This window comes from Prionailurus viverrinus, chromosome C2 (assembly GCF_022837055.1).
Source record: "Prionailurus viverrinus isolate Anna chromosome C2, UM_Priviv_1.0, whole genome shotgun sequence".
Taxonomy (NCBI): domain Eukaryota; kingdom Metazoa; phylum Chordata; class Mammalia; order Carnivora; family Felidae; genus Prionailurus; species Prionailurus viverrinus.
This window is the reverse complement of record NC_062569.1, coordinates 148,384,361-148,405,736: the sequence shown is the minus strand read 5'-3', so window position 1 is coordinate 148,405,736 and position 21,376 is coordinate 148,384,361. Positions and strand designations below refer to the sequence as shown.

Below are 21,376 nucleotides of genomic sequence, written 5' to 3'. Positions count from 1 at the left end.
GTTTTTCTTTTGGGGGGTGAGGGTGGAGAACAAAGGGAAGTTTTTAGAACACTTAAACGTGTCAATGAGTTGATGCAAAATATAGATTTATTTACATCTGGTTTGAACCAATCAACTACAAAAAAAACACAAGTCAACCTAAGGAATTTGAACACTACCTGATTAACTTAATAAGAATTACTACTGAAAATTTTTTATTCGACTACTGATATTATGGTCCTCTTAAAAAAAAATCCCTTTTGGAGATACAGGCTGAAATATCTGCAGATGAAAATGATATAATCACTGAGATCTGACTTAAAATAACCAGGAAGGAGGAGGGGAGAACCAGGGCAGACACAAGTTGAGACTTACTTAAACTGTGTTAGGAGTTCTTGAGCATTCATTAATCTCTCTGCTTTTGTATTTTTCAAAATGAAAAAGGGGGAAAAGAGAGGTAATCATCACAGCTGATTGGAAAATTAAGCACAATCCCTATGTCCCCATCTATAAAATAATCGTATCCATCTGAAGACCCATTAAGCCATACCAATGTAAGCCACTTTATACAAACCAAGGAACTTTTCATTCCTTACCAAATTGAAGCCAGCTGAGCCTGTGGTAAACTTGATTGCATAAGAATAGTTCTTGCTTGGGGACCTAAACAGAATCCGGGGGGGAAAAAAAAATATAAAGATGAATCAGCAAATCTTCACTGTCCAGGAAGACCAGTGTTGTGCACTTAAGCACTCTGCAATCTCTTGCAATCACAGTGCTTTGAACAATATTTGCTATTACCCAAGGGGCTTTTTCAAAAGGAAATTAAGCACCAATGAAAAGGGGAAAAAACACAAAGCACAGCACAGCATCTGGAACATACTCAATAAATTCTTGTTAAATCAATGCTTAATGAAAAAAGAGTATGTAAAAGATTAGTTTCAAAATATAACCTGCCCTTTTGTCCAGACTACCATCTCTATTTGTAGCAGGCTTTTATTTACAAAACTTAAGGCCTCTAAATTCAGTATCTTCTCCCACCGCCTGCTGTCTCCACCATGACTACTATCAGACACATTTAGAGAAGATTCAGAGAATCTTAGAGAAGGAAGGGACCTTAGAGAGAACAACTCTTGTAACCATTTTATTACACAGTCTTAAAAAAAAAAAAAAAAAGTGACTTGCTCAAGTCTAATATCACAACCATTTCTGATGTTAGCAATAAAGAATTCCCGGAATTCCAACTCTGCTCTCAAAATCAGTTCTCATTTCTTAAAATACTTGTAAATATCTGCACCTCTGGCATGAAACTAGCCTTAGATATCAGATGAAGTCTACAGTGGGAAATTCTGAGTGTTAAAATAAACCAGTGTTAGGGAGAGAGAGACAAATATGTCTTCTACTATCACTGACTCACAAGGTGTGGTCCCAGGGCAACCAACAACGGACCAAGGAATTCTAAACCATTATATTGGCAAGATTGCTGTGTATGGATTTTTGCTTTTAGCTATTTCATTTTTCAAATTGGCACCTCATCAAACCCACAAAAATGGATGTGTTTTTACACAGCAAGCAATAGTGGTTAGAGACCTCTGAGAATCACCCCAATGTGTCAGCACACAAAGTGCCCGAGAACTTGCCATGTGACTTGGGACCGGCAGGCAGTTTCCTTACTAATTGGACTGAGTTTGCTTTCTTTTTTTTTTTTTTTTAAATGTTTATTTATTTATTTTTGAGAATGGGGGAGGGGCAGAGAGAGAGGGAGACAGAGATCACTGTGCTGACAGGAGAGAGCCCAGTGAGCTCGAGCTCACAAACTGTGAGGTCATGATCTGAACCCAAGTCAGATGCGTAACCAACTGAGCCACCCAGGCGCCCCATGGACCAAATTTTCTCATTTCAGAGGTCCTTTTCAGATTTACAAGACCGTGCTTCATCAAATAAGAAACTATAACACGGAACTTAGCATAATGCTAGCGCGTAGAAAGTGCTTACTTAATGGTAGTTAATATTACAGACAATATTCTTTTATTTACATATAAAATATAGGCAGAAAAGCACACATGAACATATACATATGTATTTTTACATGTGCACAGGTTTACAGCTTAATTTTCCAAATTCAAAACGGCCAAGTAAACCATACCCAATTATGAAACAGCACCCCAGAAGCCCTCTCCAGCCGCCTTCTAATCATCCCTTCGACCAAGTGAGGCCTAACTTCTAACAGTACAGTTAAAGTGTGACCTTGTTAAGTCTGGCCTATTTTACTCAACGTTGCAGAACATTAACCCTAACTGCTGTGTGGTGTATCATTTTGTGAATATGTAATAATCTATGTATCATTCTGTTGATGGGCATTCAGGTAGTTTTCAGTTTGGGGCTTTTTTTCACTTGTTTTTTAGAATAGTGAGCATTCTAAGTTTTGGCAAAACAGATGTACACATTCCTGCTGGATGAGTGTGTGTGTGTGTGCGCGCGTGCTTGTGTATGTGTGTGTGCACGTGTACTGAGAGTATCTAAGAATACAATCTAAGAAGCAATCTTTACTGAATTAATGTGAAAGCTCTAAAAAGTTCTGTGGGATATGAGGAAAGTACACTGATCATTTTGTTTAGTCTTTAATATTGTACTTAGCATGCTGGAACATGAAATTTGCAAAACTTTAGTGAATGCTTTAATTTATGCTTGTAACAATCCTCTCCACTTCAGAACTATATAAAAGTAAGTTAGTATTTCACCTACTCCCAATACTGAGGGTTGATGGAGGTGGGGAGGGGAAGAGAGGAAAATGGGTGATGGGCATTGAGGAGGGCACTTGGGATGAGCATGGGTGTTGTATGTAAGCGATGAATCATAGGAATCTACTCCCCAAACCAAGAGCACACTGTATACACTGTCTGCTAGCCAACCTGACAATAAATTATATTTTAAAAATGGAATAATAAACCAAAAAAAAAGAACTGGTCCTGGACCTGGACGGATATCAGGAGATTTGGATGCCAGTCCTGACTCTTCCTACTCCCTAATGACATATGACATTAACAAAAGTACTTTCACTCTCTAAGAGGAAGTTCCTTCCTCTCTGAAGTGAGGGAAATGATCTAGAACAGGGATTGGTAAACCACAGCCCACAGGCCAAATCTGGTCCACCATCTGTTTTTGTAAATAAAATTTTATTGAAACACTGCCATGCCCATTCACTTAAGCATGGCAATATGGCTACTTTTGTACTACAATGGCAAAGTTGAGTAGTTGTGACAGACTAAAATGCAAGCCTAACATGTTTATGATTTTGCTCTTTACAGAAAAAGTTTGTTAAATACCATACTAGAAGGCCACAATTGTCTTTTGTGATTCTCATACTTGACTCTATATGTCCTAAGACAAGGTTATGAAGCATCAAAATAGACCACCAACACCCAAGATGGCCTCTTATCATAACAGAACAGCATAAAATTGAACTCTGAGTACAGAGAACTATCCTGTGGAAGCCTACATCCATAAAAAGATACCAGTTTTGTAGTACTGGCTTATATGGAAACATTATGGGGATAAACAGAAATCCCAAGTTCCTAAACCCTACATGGGCATCCATGTTTGCATAGGGAAGCATGCATGGAAAGGACAGAGAAATGAAACGAAGTTTAAATGACTGAGCCACCCAGGTGCCCCAGATAATTAAATGAAGTTAATTTATCACAAACAATGACTAAGACTTTAGCTTTTGTGATTAATATAGGAACAACCAAGTAGCACGTTCATTGGTTCAGAATGCAAGATAAGAAAATTCCTCTTTGAGGAGAAGGCTAGCATTGATGAAGTTGTCAGAATTCTACAGCTACATATAGAAACTTAATTATAGAATGGGCCCTCTCTATTTTATAAGATTGTCTCTTTTAAGAGCGTGTAATAGCATACACATCCAGTTATGAAGGAACAAGGGGGTGTCCACCTCAGCAGGTGTATCAGCTAAATCAGCCCAGGGGGGTAAATTGTGCCACTGCTAGATTAGCTTCACTTCCCATGGTGGACAAGCTCCTATCATGAGCTCAGACAGCCTCACTTTCTTCTGCTTAGGACCAATCAATGGCATTCTTATGCCCACAACATACTCTTACAGATGTAGCCAGAAATTGGTAGCATCCATGGGGCACCTGGGTGGCTCAGTTGGTTGAGCATCCGACTTCAGCTCAGGTCATGATCTCGCGGTTTGTGAGTTCGAGCCCTGCATCAGGCTCTGCGCTGACAGCTCAGAGCCTGGAGCCTGCTTCAGATTCTGTCTCTCTCTCTCTGCCCTTCCCCTGCTCACACTCTGTCAATCTCTCTCTCAAAAATAAATAAACACTTAAAAAAAAAAAAAGAAAAGAAATTGGTAGGATCCAAAAGAAGTATGTGAAAATAAAACACAGCAGCAATCAGCAATCCCTCTAACCACCAACAACAGTATATTAACAATGGGCATTAACAACAGTATATTAACACAGGCTACAGCACAGATCTGCTAAGCTGCAGGTTACGCACAATTCCTGGGAGTGCTAACTATAATTCCACTCCACTCCAAAACACAGGTGAATGCAAGCGGGTGGAAGTCACGGTCTAAGGATGACCTACATCCTACTCTAATTAATATTAAAACATAAATTTTCCACAAATCCTATACTTTAACTGGTGTTCATAACATTAGGATGTCACAACTGCAAGGCTGAGAACTACTGCATTAGATTTAAAAATTCTAATTACATGAAAGTTGTAAAATTGCTTTTTAACTCCTTCAAAACAAGAATCCACACACACAAAACAAAACTACTAGAGAAGAAAAACATGAGATTAAGAATATTAAATTATATATTTCATTTGGGCCTCTATGATCAGGGACCTCTTCTCAAGTTTCTTGATAGTCTTCTTATCCTTAAACTGAACGAGTAACTGCTTTGGGGTTCAGGACTCAAATCATTTTCATAGCTGTGATCATGACAATTATCTTTGTATTTCACCCATCACAACAAACCGGGTCTGCTTCCATCCAGTTTTATTTAGTCTAAAACACAGCCTATATTGATTCCTCATAAAGGGAAAACAAATTTCTTTCGCTTATTATTTTTAAGTTTACTGTAATAAATCTATTTTACACGACTATACAAAGATCTAGCTTGAAGATAAAATTCCCATTTTAAATTCTTTCCAGGACAGGGGCGCCTGGGTGGCTCAGTCGGTTAAACGTCCAACTTCAGCCTCAGATCATGATCTCGGGGTCCGTGGGTTCGGGCCCCGCGTCAGGCTCTGTGCTGACAGCTGGAGCCTGGAGCCTGTTTCGGATTCTGTGTCTCCCTCTCTCTGACCCTCCCCCATTCATGCTCTGTCTCTCTCTGTCTCAAAAATAAATAAACGTTTAAATAATAAATAAATAAATAAATAAATAAATAAATAAGAGTTCTTTCCAGGATAAGACAGTAGTAAGTATGTAGATGAACATTAACACAAATCTGCTCTTCCCCGTATATTTCAAATTTTACTGTTTAATAAATAAATAAATAAATAAATAAATAAATAAATATGAATTCTTTCCAGGACAAGACAGTAGTAAGTATGTAGATGAACATTAACACAAATCTGCTCTTCCTCGTATATTTCAAATTTTACTGTTTGTCTCAGATATTAAAAGTTCTAAATATTCGAGTGACTGGGTCGTCATCTTTGGAATGAAGACACCGCACTTCAGTCATAAAATGCAAATCCTCCCAAGAAAGAATTTCCACATCAATGTCACATCTGAATACTACCTAACTCATTCACAACATACACCAACAATGCCTTGAAAAATTGTTTTCAGATTTACGGACAATGCAGTTCTGGGTCTGTTTGGAGCACTGGCGTGAAATAAACCACGTTGCATTATACTTAAAACTATCACTATTGAATATTCCTTCAGTGCTTGGATGAGCTGGACTGGTTTCTCATGCCATGTATAAAAATGACAGGTACTGTTTTAGCAGAGAGTGAGCGTGGCATTTAGAATATTTGTGTTTAACTACAATTTGCACCCCCCCCCCCACAGATATAAATATATCCTTATTTGAGAAAACTGTGAGACACTTTATGAGGGATAAGGCTCAAGATTAGATCAGACCCTTCCAAATCTCACTGAACCCTGAAATTTTTTAACAGATGAATTTTTCTTTTCGAAGTAAAAATTGCAATTGTAATATAGTAAGATAGAATCAGAACTTTAAATTTTGTGTTATATACCAGTGCGTCTCTACTTCAGGCAAATTAACTCTCTCGCCTTCCTTCTGTATTTGTTAGAGGACAGTCACATTTTTTTCTTTCTCAAAGTTTGTATCAGATGTCTCTATTTTCCTTTATTAAAATTACAATTTTCTTTATAATTCTCTAATCAATTTTAAGTGTTTAACTCTCATTAGAAACGTTTCTGGAGGGACCCCTGGGTGGCTCAGTTGATTAAGCTTCTGACTTCGACTCAGGTCATGATCTCATGGTCTGTGGGTTCGAGCCCTGTGTCAGGTTCTGTGCCAACAGCTTGGAGCCTGGAGGCTTCTGGAGAGTATCCTAAAATCCTTTCTATCCTTCTGATGTAAATAACAGAATCTTTTTTTTATCTTTAAACCCACGGAGTTCATATAACTTAACTCTGGCCCCTTGTACAAGGAATGAGATCTAAATAGGAAAAAGTGACCTCCAGCTAGTTAGTGGCAGAGCCAGGTGCCAAACTCACCAGCCACTTACTTCCACCCTGCATACTGCCTTGAATGCTGACTCTTTGAGTAGACAGTTTCAAGTTCATCTACTAAGTTGAACTTCAGAACCTGAACCAGTTTTGGTTTACAGCAGTGCTTCTGTGCGAGAGTGCTTTGACTTGAGTACTGGTGGGATCCACTGTGCAGAAAGATCCTTGGTCTATGTTCCATTTACCAAGAAGCAACGGGGTCAAAGCCTTAGGCACTGTGGCATTATCAGTAGATGAGAACTTAACATAAGAAGGACAATGAAAACCTTGTTTAGAAAAAAGCAAATAGAGAAAGGCATTTGGAAAATATCTTTGGCCCAACATCTGGAAGCAATTTGGATTTGGAATAAAAATCATATTTCACAAAATTAATTCTCATTTGCAAATACCTGTTAAGTGTCCACTCATAGTTTTGTCATGACTATTGAATAACTGTCTGTATTTCAGTCTGGATGACTGAGGGACAGCCCATTCTGCCGCGGGAGGGGCACTGTGGGGAAGAGGAAGGGGGGGTAAAAGGATGAACAGTGAAGAACATATTTACATTCTTTTAACACCAGTAAACTACGAACTTCCCGAGAAAACCAGCTTTAACATTTTATTAGCTTTCTAATCATTACTTCTGAATTTTCTGTAATGAGTATTTCCATATTTTAAGGTTGTAAACATTTCTCTCAAAACAGACATGCTCATTATTTTTCCAGACTCAAGGGTAAACACAATAGAGTAAGTGGCTGTTCCAAGTTATACACACAATTTAATAACTGGAAGCCTCTACAAAATACGGAAAGAACTCTTTGGATCTAAAATGATACAAAAATGTCCAGGCTTTTCCTAACTTCTAGAACTGTTCTCTTTCAGCTCAAAAAGCAATGCTGCTAGCAAACAGGTAGCTGCCTTTAAAGGTATTAATTCTTTAACATGTGTAACTTTCTATTCAGCAAAAGACAGGATATAGTTCTTAATGAAGGGAAATCATTTCATTCTGGGAAGTTTAAATTCCCACAAATGGAGAGTTGCCCAGAGAGAACAGAACATTTCCAGGGTCACGGCAAATCAGTGGGGCGGTAATGGAAGGGGCTTTGCTTTCTTTAAGTGCAATCAAGTGCTGACCTTTTCTTGCCAATGTGCAGCAAGCCTGACCCAAGAAAACCCCTGCCAGGAGTCAACTGGGTCTACACCTCCTTAGTGAAGAGGTCCTGCCCAAGAAAACCCCTGCCAGGAGTCAACTGGGTCTACACCTCCTTAATGACGAGGTCCTCAGAGTTGTTCCCGCGTTAAGTATCACATTGGTACCTATGGCTTGTTAAGAGCCTGGTGTCTAAATAGGGCAATTTAAACACAATGGCTAAGCTCTCAATGGCATTTCACTTCCAGAACAGATTGTAACCAATACCCCATTTGCAATTTCCTTTCATTTCAACAAAGATATCTATTCCTCATATGTAAAAGCAAAGTTTTAATCATAAATTGAACCTCTCAGTCATCATTTACATGTGTTACCTATGCACTTATACTTAACAACATATACTTCATAATGCATTGGAAACGGCTCCCAAGCACTTTAAGAGTACCTAATTACAATCACGTTTTCAACTATTATAAATTTCTTAATAAAAAACACTTACCAAGGTCGATTCTGCTGTGAGTACTTCTGCAACAGCCCTCTCATTTTAAACTAACTAATTTATGCTGATTCCAACTCTTGCCTATTTGTCAAAAGCTAATTATCTTTCTCCTGCACCCCAGGAATATAGGGTGTTGCACACAGAAGCTGCCCCAGATTACACTTACCAAGTCATAGTTTTATGCCGAGACTTCCCTGAAAACTTAAAGGGACTAAAAACTCATTAGCAGGTAACCAAAAATTAGATGCCACGTTCTAAAAATTTGCTGGAAATTGAAATTACTGAAAAGATGACTACCAATCTGACCCCCCCACAACCAGTTGCCTTAATAACATTACTGTTTGCTAATACTGATTACTTATTCATTCTTATGGCACAAATCAATTTTTTAATGTTTTCTTTTTAAGTTTGTTTATTTATATTGAGAGAGAGAGGGAGGGGCAGAGAGAGAGAAAAGCCCAAGTAGGCTCCACACTATCAGGGCAGAGCCTGGGTGGGGGGTCGGGGGCCTTGAACCCACAAGTCGTGAGATCATGCCCTGAGGCAAAATCAAGAGTCATGGGATGCTTAACCAACTGAACCGACCACCCAGGTGCCCCAGTCACACATCAATTTTAAGGCAGATTTCAAAATCCCTTGTGGAGAGTCACAGAAAACTCAAAACTTCAGCATGCATAGGAGAAAGACTAAGAAATAGGGAATTCAGTGTTGGATCACCTGAGTTTAAATCTCAGTTCTACCTTGTGGTAAAATGTAAACTGTAAGTGAGGATGATGGCTTCTTTGGGTTTATTTCCTAATTCACAATTCTGAGCCAGTATCTACTGCAGGTGGTTGGGGGCACGGAATGGGATTAACAAGGTGTTTGGCAAGTAGATGTTCAGCAATGTTCCTGAGTCTTAGGAATAAAACCTTAACGAGCGGAAGACAAGTATCTGTGTACCACCATTAACTGATTTTCAGAGCAAACTTTCAGGTAAGAACTCATGCCTTAAAATCAGAAAGAACTCAGTTAAACTCCGGGCTCTATCATTTAGGAGCTATGTTATCTTGGGCAAATTCCATGAGATTATCTGAGATAGAATAAAAGATAAGGCCAACTGTGGCTCTAATCTTCATATAAAATTTTCTATAAATATGTAAAGGGTTAATAGAAAAGAGTTAATTTCCCCCTCCTACCTGGAGTTCTATTTTATTATTTTTAAACATTAGTAAAACTAGTAGCTGTTTGTTTTTGTTATTAAAAAAAGAACACCCAAGGTTTTTAAAGGAAATGTCATGTTCTTTATTTGTCATCTCTACAACATGTAAGTGATAAAACCTAGTAACATTATCCAGAACTAATTATTGGCATCCTACAAAATAAAAGACAATAAAGAACATAGTTAATTCACTTTCAGTTTTAGATGTTAATCAGATAATGGCTTTAATCCAATGCCCGTTTAGAAACAAGCACACTTACCTAGCCACATCAAATGACTGTGCCTTCTGTAATTTAGTGTTTAATTGTGACCCTGGACCAGATCTACTGAAGGAAGAGCTCTTTGGCAATGTGGCTGCTGTAAAAATAAATAAATGGTGAATAATTTTAATCCTACAAAGAAAAGAAACATTTTCCTATTAGTGAAAATTAAAATATATACTCACCAAATCTGAGGCAGAAATTATTCCTCCCTTACTACCCTGGACTCAAAAAGAGTGACTTCCTCCTCACTCCCTGCCCCTTGCCAAAAATTTTTCTAGATTTACTCATTCCTACTGAAAATCACTTTGCTAAGTAGTAATGCTTACAATCCATAACTCTTTGTTAAAAGTTTCATATCACATGTTTGTTTGTTTGTTTGTTTATTTATTTATTTATTTAGAGAGAGAGAGAGAGAGAGAGAGAGAGAGAGAGGAGAGAGCACACAAGCAGGGGAGGGGCAGAGAGAAAATCCCAAGCAGGCTCCTCAATGCTAGTGCAGAGCCCAACGCAGGGCTTGAACCCACAAACTGTGAAATCATGAGCCAAAACCAAGAGTTGGCCGCTTAACCGACTTAGCCACCCAGATGCCCCTGTATCACATCTTACGGGATCTGTTCCCATAGTTAAAGAAGCAACAGCTTAAATACATAGGATGGCATTTTCTTAACTGTGCTAAAGGAGCAGAAGTATTAGGTCCAGATGAAAGAAACAAAAGGTCCCAGCCTTGCAGTCGCGGCCAGATAACATGGGATGCTAGGGAGGGTCAGCCTTTGTGTCTGATTCCCATTAGGGCTGGTTAGCTGGGTGCCAGGAAAATACGCTGAGTCTCAGCCACATTCCCCACCTCCTGGCCTATTGTCTTGCAACATTTGCTATTAAGCCCAAAAGAAAACAAGACCGAGCACATGCATTCACAGACGCTACTTGAAAAGTAACTGCAACAACTTTTACAGCCGCCATCACGTCTGTAGCCATGGCCACATATGAAAGGTAAACTACATGGGACAAGAAAATCTTAAAAAAAGAAAAAAAAAAGTGCTGCCTTTAGATTCTTTAGCTATAACTTACAGACAGATCTTGACAGATGGAATAAATCCAGGGAACTGGGCAGAGAAGTAACCATTCAAACATAATCATTACCCATGGCTAAAATCCAGGCCATCATCGCTACTGAAATTACACAGACATATCCCAAGTACTTTTTTAAAAAAATACTTTACCCCCGGATAAGAATTCATTAGATGTGTAGACCACATCTACAATTTATGCTTTCTTTTCACTAAAGGGAAAAAGACTTCAAATAAAGTCTCAAATGAAATTAACTACAGCAGGAACTTTTTAATCCTTTCTATCAATGAAGGAAGCAGGTAATACTCCGTCTTTAATGTGTTTAGCCATTTAATCAACTTCCTTCCCCCTTCCTCCTGATTCACTCCACCTCCTCAAAAAAAAAAAAAAAAAAAAGTAGTAAGGGAAGAGAAAATGTTCAACTACTACTGATCGAACTTGAGTCGCTCCTGTCAAGCCCTTGAAAGGAAATTATGCTCTTGGTTTTAGCTGTTGAGTTCACCTTTGTCCATAATGGTACCAGAGCTCCATAATTTCATTCTCCGTTACCTCTCTCTAGCCTAACACATCCTATTCAGTGTTGGGAAAAAGTGAGATATTAAATTTTAAAAAAAGGGAGATCTCTTCCTCTGGAATAAAATGCCATTCAAATGTAATCAGAGAGTGATGACAGAAGATTTAACAAGAGCAAAGAGTAAAACACAAGTTGTAAAAAGTCAGTCTGTGGATTCAGCAGGTCACATACCAGGATGAGCAAATGCGGGTAGAGGTTGTATAACAGGGGGAGCCCCGTTAGCCAGGGGAGGCACTGCTGCTGTAGGAACAGAAGATACTAGAGGTGGAGACATTCCCACAACTGGAATGGATCCCATTGGCACCGGAGCAACAGCTGTGAGTGGCGGCATGCTGGCGATGCCTCCTATTCCTAGGAAGAAGAAATCCCAGCAAAAGTCACATGGAACCACCTTTCCACGTTCAATGACAATTAATCCAGGAGTGTTTGAAGAAGAAACTTGCTTTCCAGCTCTAACATATTTTCATTTAAAATGGAAATTCAGAAAAAAAAATATAAATTCACATTAATTGTTTTGGAGAGTACCAAAAATTATGTCAAGAATCAATCACATCCTAAGGGCACAAGATCCAACTTGAAAAGGCATCTACTGGCCAAAGTTGAGGGTCAATAAGAATAATAACTGCAATGGAATGAAAGCCACAGAGGGAATTAAATTTATGAATTCATAATTATATTGAAAAAAATCCTAATTGGTCACCATAGGTAATCAATTTATTTTGAAAACTAGTATAAAGGAGGAAAAGAAATCAAACATTTATCCTCCTGCCTTTCCTTTACATATTCAACCTCAGAGTAACCAAACATTTTCATGGGGGAGTTTCTCTTGGTTAGAGGATTCTAACCAAAGAATGAAGAAATGATCAATGTTTCCTTTCTTTTTTCTCTGTCTGAACTTGTGATATTGTGTCATAAGAAGATACATATATCTGGTCTGTCCCTGGTTCCTGGCAGAGCTCCTAAAACCCTTGTGATTTCCTGACTGATAGGAACATCTTTTGTTACACAGTATTAGGTCTTGGTCCCTGGACACAAGAGCTTCTAAGACCCCTGGAATCTCTGGAGTGACAGAAGTCTTTTTGTATTTAAATAAGATGACTGGTGGCTGGGGGCCCCCAGAATACCTACCGGATGGGAGCTGATCACAGGAAAGACCAAGGCATGGTTAGAGGGTTGCAACTTTCAATCCCATCCCACCCCTCCCCACGTCCACACAGACCTCAGGGGAGGGTACAGGGGCTGGAGATTGAGCTAGTCAATGGCCAAGGATGTCATCAATCACACCATAGCAATGAGGCCTCCATAGAAACTCCTACATTACAGGGTTTGGAGAGCTTGCAGGCTGGTAAACACATCCACATGCTGGGAGGGTGGCACACCCCAACTCCGTCAGGACAGAAGCACTTACACACAGGACCCTTCTGGGCCTCGCCCTTATACACCCCTTCATCTGCCTGTTCATCTGTATGTATCCTTTGTCATATACTTTATAACAAACTAGTAAACCTAAGTAAATGTTTCTCTGAGTTTTGTGAGCTGTTCTAGCAAATTCAGAAAGGGGAAGAAGGGTGTGTGGGAGCCTCTGACTTTGTAGTCAAGTCAGACAGAAGTATGGGTACCCTAGCGACTGAGGGCTTGTGACTCAAGTCTGAAGTGAGGGCAGCCTTGTGGGACTGGGCCCTTCAACCCTTAGAATCTGACTCTAATTCCAGTAGTTACCACCAGAATTAATCATAAAAAAATAAGTTAGTGTCTGGAGAGTTGGAAAATTTGGTGGCATGGTTTTTCTGGACGCAAAATTCTTGGCTTTGTCTTTCCTCCATAATCCTAAATACATTACTCCGTTTTTTTCTGGCATCAAGCACTGCTATAGAGAAGTCTGAAGACATTCTAATTTTCTTCCTCTTGTAAGTCATGTGCTTTCTTTTGCTGTATACCCAAATAATTTTTTGTTTTTGTAGAATTTATCTTCGTGTTGGTTTCTCCAGGTTGACATTCTCAAGCATACGATATCTTCTTTCCAATAAAGTGTCAAATCTTTTATTTCCAGCAAGTTGTCTTAAACTAGTCTTTACCATTTGTTCTCTTTCCTTGCTTTGGTTTCCTTCTTCAGGTACTCCCAACTACCATACATTCACTTTCCTTTGCCTTCAATATCGGTCACTTTTTCTCAAATCCTTTTTATATCTTGTGCATTTCTTCTTAATGTTTGAAATCTTCCTCTTTTTACCTTGTTTCTCTTCTGATAGCATCTCTTGTGCTGCTTCTGGTTTGTCTTCAGTTCTGAAATGACTTTTTCTTTTATTTCTCATTCTTTTCTGAGTTCTGTCGCCTTATTTCCGAGGCTTTAAAATTCTGATTGTGGGGGCGCCTGGGTGGCGCAGTCGGTTAAGCGTCCGACTTCAGCCAGGTCACGATCTCACGGTCCGGGAGTTCGAGCCCCGCGTCAGGCTCTGGGCTGATGGCTCGGAGCCTGGAGCCTGTTTCCGATTCTGTGTCTCCCTCTCTCTCTGCCCCTCCCCCGTTCATGCTCTGTCTCTCTCTGTCCCAAAAATAAATAAAAATGTTGAAAAAAAAAATTTTAAATTCTGATTGTGTTGGTCTTTCACGACTTGTGTCATTTTCTTAGTATTTTTCAGCTTGTTTTGAAATTGTAGGTTCCTGGGATGCCCTCATTGTCCACAGAGCTGTTATTCAGCTCTTTATTCTCCTTTTCCTAATAATAACTTTGTGTGGGATTTGACCTTGCCTGATACTGCCTGTGGCTCATTTTTATGTGAGCCTTGCTTCCTGGGATTTCCAGCCTCTGTCCTCCACCTCCACGTTGGTCTGGACCTTCTCCTTCTTTCGTGTCTGTGTTGCCGCCCTGCTCAATTTGGATTCGACTCCCAGTCATTTCTCCTCAGGGTAGGGACTTGTCCCATGAGGAAGCCTTATTCCGCCAGCTTTTAAATAACCACTACAAAGACTAACATCCTTTTACCAGTTGACTACCTTTTCTGAATGAACATTTTCTAAATATTTCTAAAGAAATCCATCTACTGGAGGCTGTGTTTTAGATATCATTTCTCTGGACTCTGCTAAATTTTAATTCCTGAAATTTTCCCATCTCTCCTCAACCACTGGGTTTTCCCTCACTTCTCTAAAAATGCAGGAGCACTCCTCATCCTAAACACACCAGCCTTCAGCTGACATGCTCCTCCAGCTTTCTCTCTCCTTTCCAGTAGCACTCTCCCCTTTTCCAAGCCTTCAATCAGGCTTGAGTCTCTACCACTCCAATGAAACTGCTTTTCAAGGTCATATACAAATCCATCTTGTAAAATCCAATCATTTTTCTGTCCTATTACTCAATCTCTCAGAAGCAAATCCAACAAGGGAGCTCTGCCTCCTTGAAAAACGCTTTCTTGGCTAATGGGACAACAACCTTCTCCTATTTCACTCCTGGCTTCTTCCCTTTTACTACACCCTTAAATGTCACAGCACAGCAAGGCCTGCTCCCAGGTCTCCTGCCTACTCTAGTTGCACATTCTAGGGTATTTTATCCAATGCCAGGGATTTCAATGCCATCCATACTCAAATTCTCCCAGAGCTGATAGATCCTTCTTCTGAGTTCCAGACCCATGGATTCATCTGCCTCCTTGCAAATGCACTAGGCCCCTCACACTTAACATTACCAAGATTTGATTTATTTTTCTTCCACATTGATTATTAACACCCAGATCTAAATCCCCACTACCTCTTGCCCATGGCAAAAACCCCCTTACTGACTTCCCTGATTCTACTCTTGTCCCCTTGCAGTCCAGTCTTCAGAAAACACAGATTATTTTTTCTAAATGTCTGTCGACCACGGGGTGCCTGGGTGGCTCAGTCGGTTGAGCGTCTGACTTCAGCTCAGGTCATGATCTGGTGGTTTGTGAGTTCAAGCCCTGCGTCAGGCTCTATGCTGACAGCTCAGAGCTCAGAGCCTGCTTCAGATTCTGTGTCTCCCCCTCTCTCTGCCCCTCCCCTGCTCATGCTCTGTCTCTCAAAAATAAATGTTATAAAAAAAAATTAAATGTCTACCAACCATGTACTCTCTTACCCATAAGCTCTCTGTAGCTTTTCACTGCATTTAGGAAAAAAAAAAATTATAGGGGAGCCTGGGTGGCGCAGTTGGTGGCTCAGTTCATGATCTCACAGTTTGTGAGCATGGGGCTCTATGCTAATAGCATGGAACCTACTTGGGATTCTGTCTCCCCCTCTCTCTGTCCCTCCCCAGCTTGTGCTCGCTCTCTCTTTCAAAATAACTAAACTTTTAAAAAAGAAAGAAAAAAAGATTCTCACTCATTAGTGGTTTTATTAGGCCCTAAACCATCTGGCTCTTGCCTTACCTCCCTGACCTGAAGGCCCACCAATACCTCAGCTACAGTGCTCTCATTTCTGTTTCTTGCACATAAACAGCTTCATTTTTGCCTTAGGACCTTTGCAACTGCTATTCCTTTTGCTTGGAACGTTCTCTCCTAGGTCTTCCTTCACATGGCTCTCATCTCTAATTCAGCTCAAAGTCATCTCTTTTCAGAGAATTCTGCCCTGCTCAACCTGTCCCGTCAGCATCTCTATCCTATTACCCTGTTGTACAGAACTGATTGCTTTTATCTTGCCCTGAAATAATTCACCCATATGCTTGCTTTCTCCAGCTTCATGAGAAGCTTCAAATTCTCCAGCTTCATGAGAAGCTTCAAAGCAGCAGGAGCCATGATATCTTGTTCACCAACATGTTCCTAGCAACTAGGGACACACAGTTGGGGTTTAAAAATAATGGTTTGATCTAATAAAACCATGGGATCTGGCAAATAAACAAGCAAAAGACAAATAACCCCTCCCTGAAACAGTTGGATTCAGAGTCAAAGAAGAATTCTGCTGTGTGCAAACACACTGAGGGAAGATACCAGGAACACTCACAGAATTTCCTGGAATATAGCTGGCTGTCCTTAAGCAAGTCACAGTATCACTGTACCCCATTTCCTCTCCTTCACATAGGGGAGTTGATCAACCCCTAGTTGGCCTCAGTTCCACATGTTAACATGTGTCTTAGCACCCACGCAGACAATGAACCCAGGAACAGTTACGTTCCATGCCACCCATATGGTTTGGTGATAATGACAGTGGGAAGGTAAATAGGGAAAAACTGTATGTTTGGACAGGTTCTACCTCCCTTTCTAGAAATATGTTCTTAAGCAAACTGTTCACCTTCGTAGAATCTTAATTCTCTCATACCAGGCCTAATAATTTCTGTGTATTTTAGGGTTATTGTTGTGACCAAATAAAATACACGCGAAAGTATAATATGTAAGTGGTAGGAAATGCATGGTCAGATAATTTTTAATATTAATTAGAAAATAATGATAGTAGTAACAAATTATTTTCTTCTCAAAAGTAGCCATGTAAGAACTATTAAAAAAAAAAAAAAATTACCTGGGGTCAAGCTGAGAGGTGGAACTAGAAAGACTAGCAAAGGTCAGATCTTTGAGTTAACCTGGGCAAACCTGGTTAGGGCACAATGTACTTTTAACTTCTCTCATGTTCTGATATTCCCTGGTGATTCCTTTCTTGACACTAATTTCCCGAGGATGCTGGTGTGATGGGAAGGAGGGAAGGAAAGGCAGTGGGGAAGCCTAGGGGAAGAGCTCAGGACTGGGGAATGGCAGCTCAGAGATCCCAGGTGCCCTCAGAGGCAGTGACAGGTTACTTAGGTGACGGTAAAACCGCCTGGGCAGAGAGGCCGCAACCTTGTGGGAATAAATCAGCAATGTCTCTAGAGTTGAAAGTCCTGCTGCAGAATGGAACAAGAGAAGACATATTAAATGTTAGAGGAAGAATTACTGACCCCGGGTTTGAGGGAAAAAGAGGAAATGGGATGCCTCTGGTTATTTGACTCTTCCTCCCCTCTGAGGTTTCTTCTTGCAGCCCCAGAAGGGAGGCCAAAAGACAACCAAACACCTTTTAGCTGTTTTAACCCATGGGTCCTGACCAAGCATTGGCTACAGGGACCTTCATGAGATTCAGAGCCACTTCCACTGAAAGAAGCCAGCTAACTAAGGGATCAGGACTGGGAACACAATGGACAAGACCAAGGACCCCGGGCACTATGAGCTGACCATACTCTTCACCCCTGCTCTTCCTAGCCTTTGCTCCTGTGTGATTTCCTGAGTTTTCCCTTCTTCCCTTGGATCGCTATCCTGTTTGCTTGACCTGCACCTTTTGCCTTATAGCCACCAGTCTTGTGGCTAAACCTCAAGAGAAAGGCAACGCTCAGAGGTGTTTTTAATGGCAAATCTATTAAGCAAAGCCACAACATTTATTTATCTCAGCTTATCATTAACTGTATCAGAGACAACCTGCCTTACTATTGATTGCTCCCTCCCAAACCTATTTCACCTATCGCCTGCTATCAGATATATCAGGAGGAAGAAAGGGAAACCCTAGCCACAATTTTTGTGTTTTGTTTAAACTAAGAACTTTCTCATGAGTCAGATTTTAGATCTGATTACTGCAATCTTTAAATCAATGTAAATAAATTAAAGTCTAAGGTGAGAACAGAGAAGAAATCAGGACTGTTGGTGATCTTAGTCAACTAATTACTGATTCGGTTTTAAGAAAAATATATAGGGGCGCCTGGGTGGCTCAGTCGGTTGAGCGTCCGACTTCGGCTCAGGTCATGATCTCACAGCTCGTGGGTTTGAGCCCCGCGTCCGGCTCTGTGCTCACAGCTCGGAGCCTGGAGCTGCTTCAGATTCTGTGTCTCCCTTTCTCTCTGCCCCTCCCCTGCTCATGCTCTGTCTCTCCCTGTCTCTCAAAAATGAATAAACGTTAAAAAAAATTAAAAAAAAAAAGAAAGAAAAATATATGGCTAAAGGGTATCGTTTTATGGAATTGTGTTTTTAACTGACATAATGTTTATTTGTTTCCTGCTTCATTTTGTTCTAAATGTGGCCAATTGTCTCAATACCATGAATTTAAAAACACACTGCTAGATACCATAATCCAAGGGAGCTGTTTATGCACAGGGGAAAATCAAAATGTTATGGAAACAGAAAGCCAACAGGAAGCATGTGGCATTGTGAAGGGTCAAGAATGAAGAGCAATAAAAAGGCAGAAGATGCGATAGCAGACTGCAAGTTTATTCTTTTTACCTTGACATTCTGTAGCTTTGCTTTCATTTTGATTACTAGCATCTGTTAGAAAGAAAACCACAAGACCCAAATGGTGTCACTTAGGCCAAGTCACCAAATCTGGGGCTTAAAACCCAACCTAATGGCAGACTGAAACTGCCCCAGAAACGTAGTCTTAACCCATCAGTCCAGAATCTTCTGATCAGAATCAATGAGGTCATCTGTCCCATGGGCCCTGTCCATCACCCAAAGGAAGATGAATGAGATAATTGACCTGATAAGACCCCCTGGCCTTCGACTCAAGGGAAAGTGATCTTGCCAGATACAATCTTTTCTTTTCTTGTGCCAACAACTGTCTTGCCCCACCCTCCTTCCTTCCCCTCTACTTGCTACATGAGTGCTGCCCCACACATGAACCACTTAATAAAGCCCATGATGTCTTCAAATTTACTCAGCTGAACTTCTGTTCTTTAACACATCCTAGGGTGTGAATGTGAACATGCTTCTTCTCTTCCAGCACCATCTGCCTGCACAGGACCATCACTTTTCAGACAGAATAGCCTCCTAGAATTTCACAAGGCTACAAACTGAAAAGGGGAAAAAAGGGAAATATTTATTTTTAAAATATACAATGAAATATAGGAACCAAGTCCTTTTCAGACTTACCAAAGGCTGGTGCACTAGAAATAGCGACCGGCTGCTGTTTCATGACAGGGGGAAGTGTGGAAGGGAGTTGGTACCCTTGTAGTTTCAGTTTGATAAGTTTCATAGCTATGGAAAACTCCACTTGATCCATTCGCCCGTCATTGTTCATATCAGCTAGCGCCCTGCAAACCAACACCAAGGGCTTGGAATGATTCTGACCATAAAAGAACCTTCCCATAACCACCACTCCCACCCACACAACAAAACAGTCGGCTCCCTTAGTCCCGGGGAGAACAAAAAACAGAAGAAAACAAAGCACGCCAAACCAAACCAAAACTTGTTTACCAAGCTATAGGAAGCCACCTGGGAATACTGACAAGGTTTTGTATGAAAGTAAGAACAGTTTTTATTGTGTTATTCTTTACTTATGTGATACATGAGGTAATGTTCAGTGTGAACGCCAGGATATGCACTTTGGATATCTAATGGGATTCTTTCTGAGGTAGTGAAAATGTTCCAAAATCAGAGTGGCGATGGTTCACGACTCTGTCGACACACTAAAAACCAGTGAATTATACATTTAAAAGGGGGGAATTTTACTGTGTGAATTATGTCATAATACAGATGTTAGTGGAAGGGGCTTGCTGGCTCAGTTGGTGTATGCGACTCTTCATCTCAAGGTCCTGCATTCAAGCCCTGCGTTTCCCCTAAAAAGATGTTGGGGTGGAGGAGTAGGAAAAGAGAGTTTACTTCTATAGATTCTTGACTAGATAGCACCAACCCCTCGACGAACCCTACCATGGGGACATGACATGGTGTGGTACACTATAGTTCTACTATACCTTTAAAGCTGTGAAAATTAATTGAGTTCCCGAACATATTCATTATTTACAAATGGTACTCAGACACAGGTGGTCAAGTATAACTTGCAACGAGCATTTTCCTACTCAGGTTTTTATTTTTTCTTTCTTTCTTTAATTTTTTTAAGGCTTATTTATTTTTGAGAGAGACACGGAGTGCAAGCGGGGGAGGAGCAGAAGAGAGGGAAACACGGAATCTGAAGCAGGATCCGGGCTCTGTACTGACAGAGCCTGATGTGGGGCTCGAACCCACGAGCTGTGAGATCATGACCTGAGCCGAAGTCGGATGCTCAACCAACTGAGCACCTCTCTTCAACTTTTTTTTAAGTGTATTTATTTTTGAAAGCGAGAGAGAGAAAGAGAGAGAGAGCGCGCGCGCGCAAGTGGGGGAGGGGCAGAGAGAGAAGGAGAGAAAGAGAATCCCAAGCAGTTTCCAAGCTGTCAGTGCTTTCTTTTCTTTTCTTTTTTTAATGAAGTAGAGTTGACAATGTCACATTAGTTTCGGCGCAATGAGCTTTAATGTATGTTCTCTCAAAGAAGAGTAAGCAAAAGAAAAGGAAACTCATAGCCACCGGAAACTATGCAAACCACAACTGTGCATATTCACAATTTATCCTCTTCTGCATGAAAAATGTTCACCCAAATTTCATTTCCTTTAGTCTAGATATTAAAAGTGTTAGGGTGATTTATTTTTTAAAACCTATCTTAAGAAAAATTTTATTGGCGACAGCAAAACATAAGACCAGCGACTCCAGTTAAAATGCCATGACTAGCGATCTTAAATGAGCCACATCTAGTAATGTCTCAAAAAGAAAATTAAGTTTCATAGAAAAGAATCCCATGTTACTGAAGTTAACTCAAGGAAGCAAACATGAAACACAATAAAAAGCATGACATACAACAAAGATGAAAAATCTCTAAACATGTTGGGGGCACATGGGTGGCTCAGTAGGTTAAGTGTCTGACTTTGGCTCAGGTCATGATCTCATGGTTCGTGGTTTCGAGCTCTGCATTGGATTCTCTGCTGTCAGTGTGGAGCCCACTTTGGATCCTCTGCTCCCCCCTCTCTCTCTGCTCCTTCCCTGATTGTGCCCTCTGTCTCTCAAAGATAAATAAACATTTTTGGGGGACCTGGGTGGCTCAGTCAGTTAAGCATCTGACTTCAGCTCAGATCATGATCTCATAGTTCGTGAGTTTGAGCCCCATGTCGGGCTCTGTGCTGACAGCTCAGATCCTGGAGCCTGCTTTGGATTCTGTGTCTC

At 40.4% G+C, this 21,376-nt stretch overlaps 1 protein-coding gene across 4 annotated transcripts in view; it reads right to left on the bottom strand.

The window, feature by feature from the left end:
- Positions 1–21,376, bottom strand: part of ITSN1 (intersectin 1) — a 219,826-nt gene that overhangs the window by 117,521 nt on the left and 80,929 nt on the right. For all 4 annotated transcript variants that reach the window (XM_047874631.1, XM_047874628.1, XM_047874630.1 and 1 more), the window contains exons 5-9: positions 19,276–19,436; positions 11,630–11,809; positions 9,814–9,910; positions 7,114–7,214; positions 576–639 (exon numbers count right to left, since the gene is read on the bottom strand). In XM_047874631.1, coding sequence (XP_047730587.1) covers positions 576–639; positions 7,114–7,214; positions 9,814–9,910; positions 11,630–11,809; positions 19,276–19,436 — 603 coding nt within the window. The remainder of the gene's footprint in view (positions 1–575; positions 640–7,113; positions 7,215–9,813; positions 9,911–11,629; positions 11,810–19,275; positions 19,437–21,376) is intronic.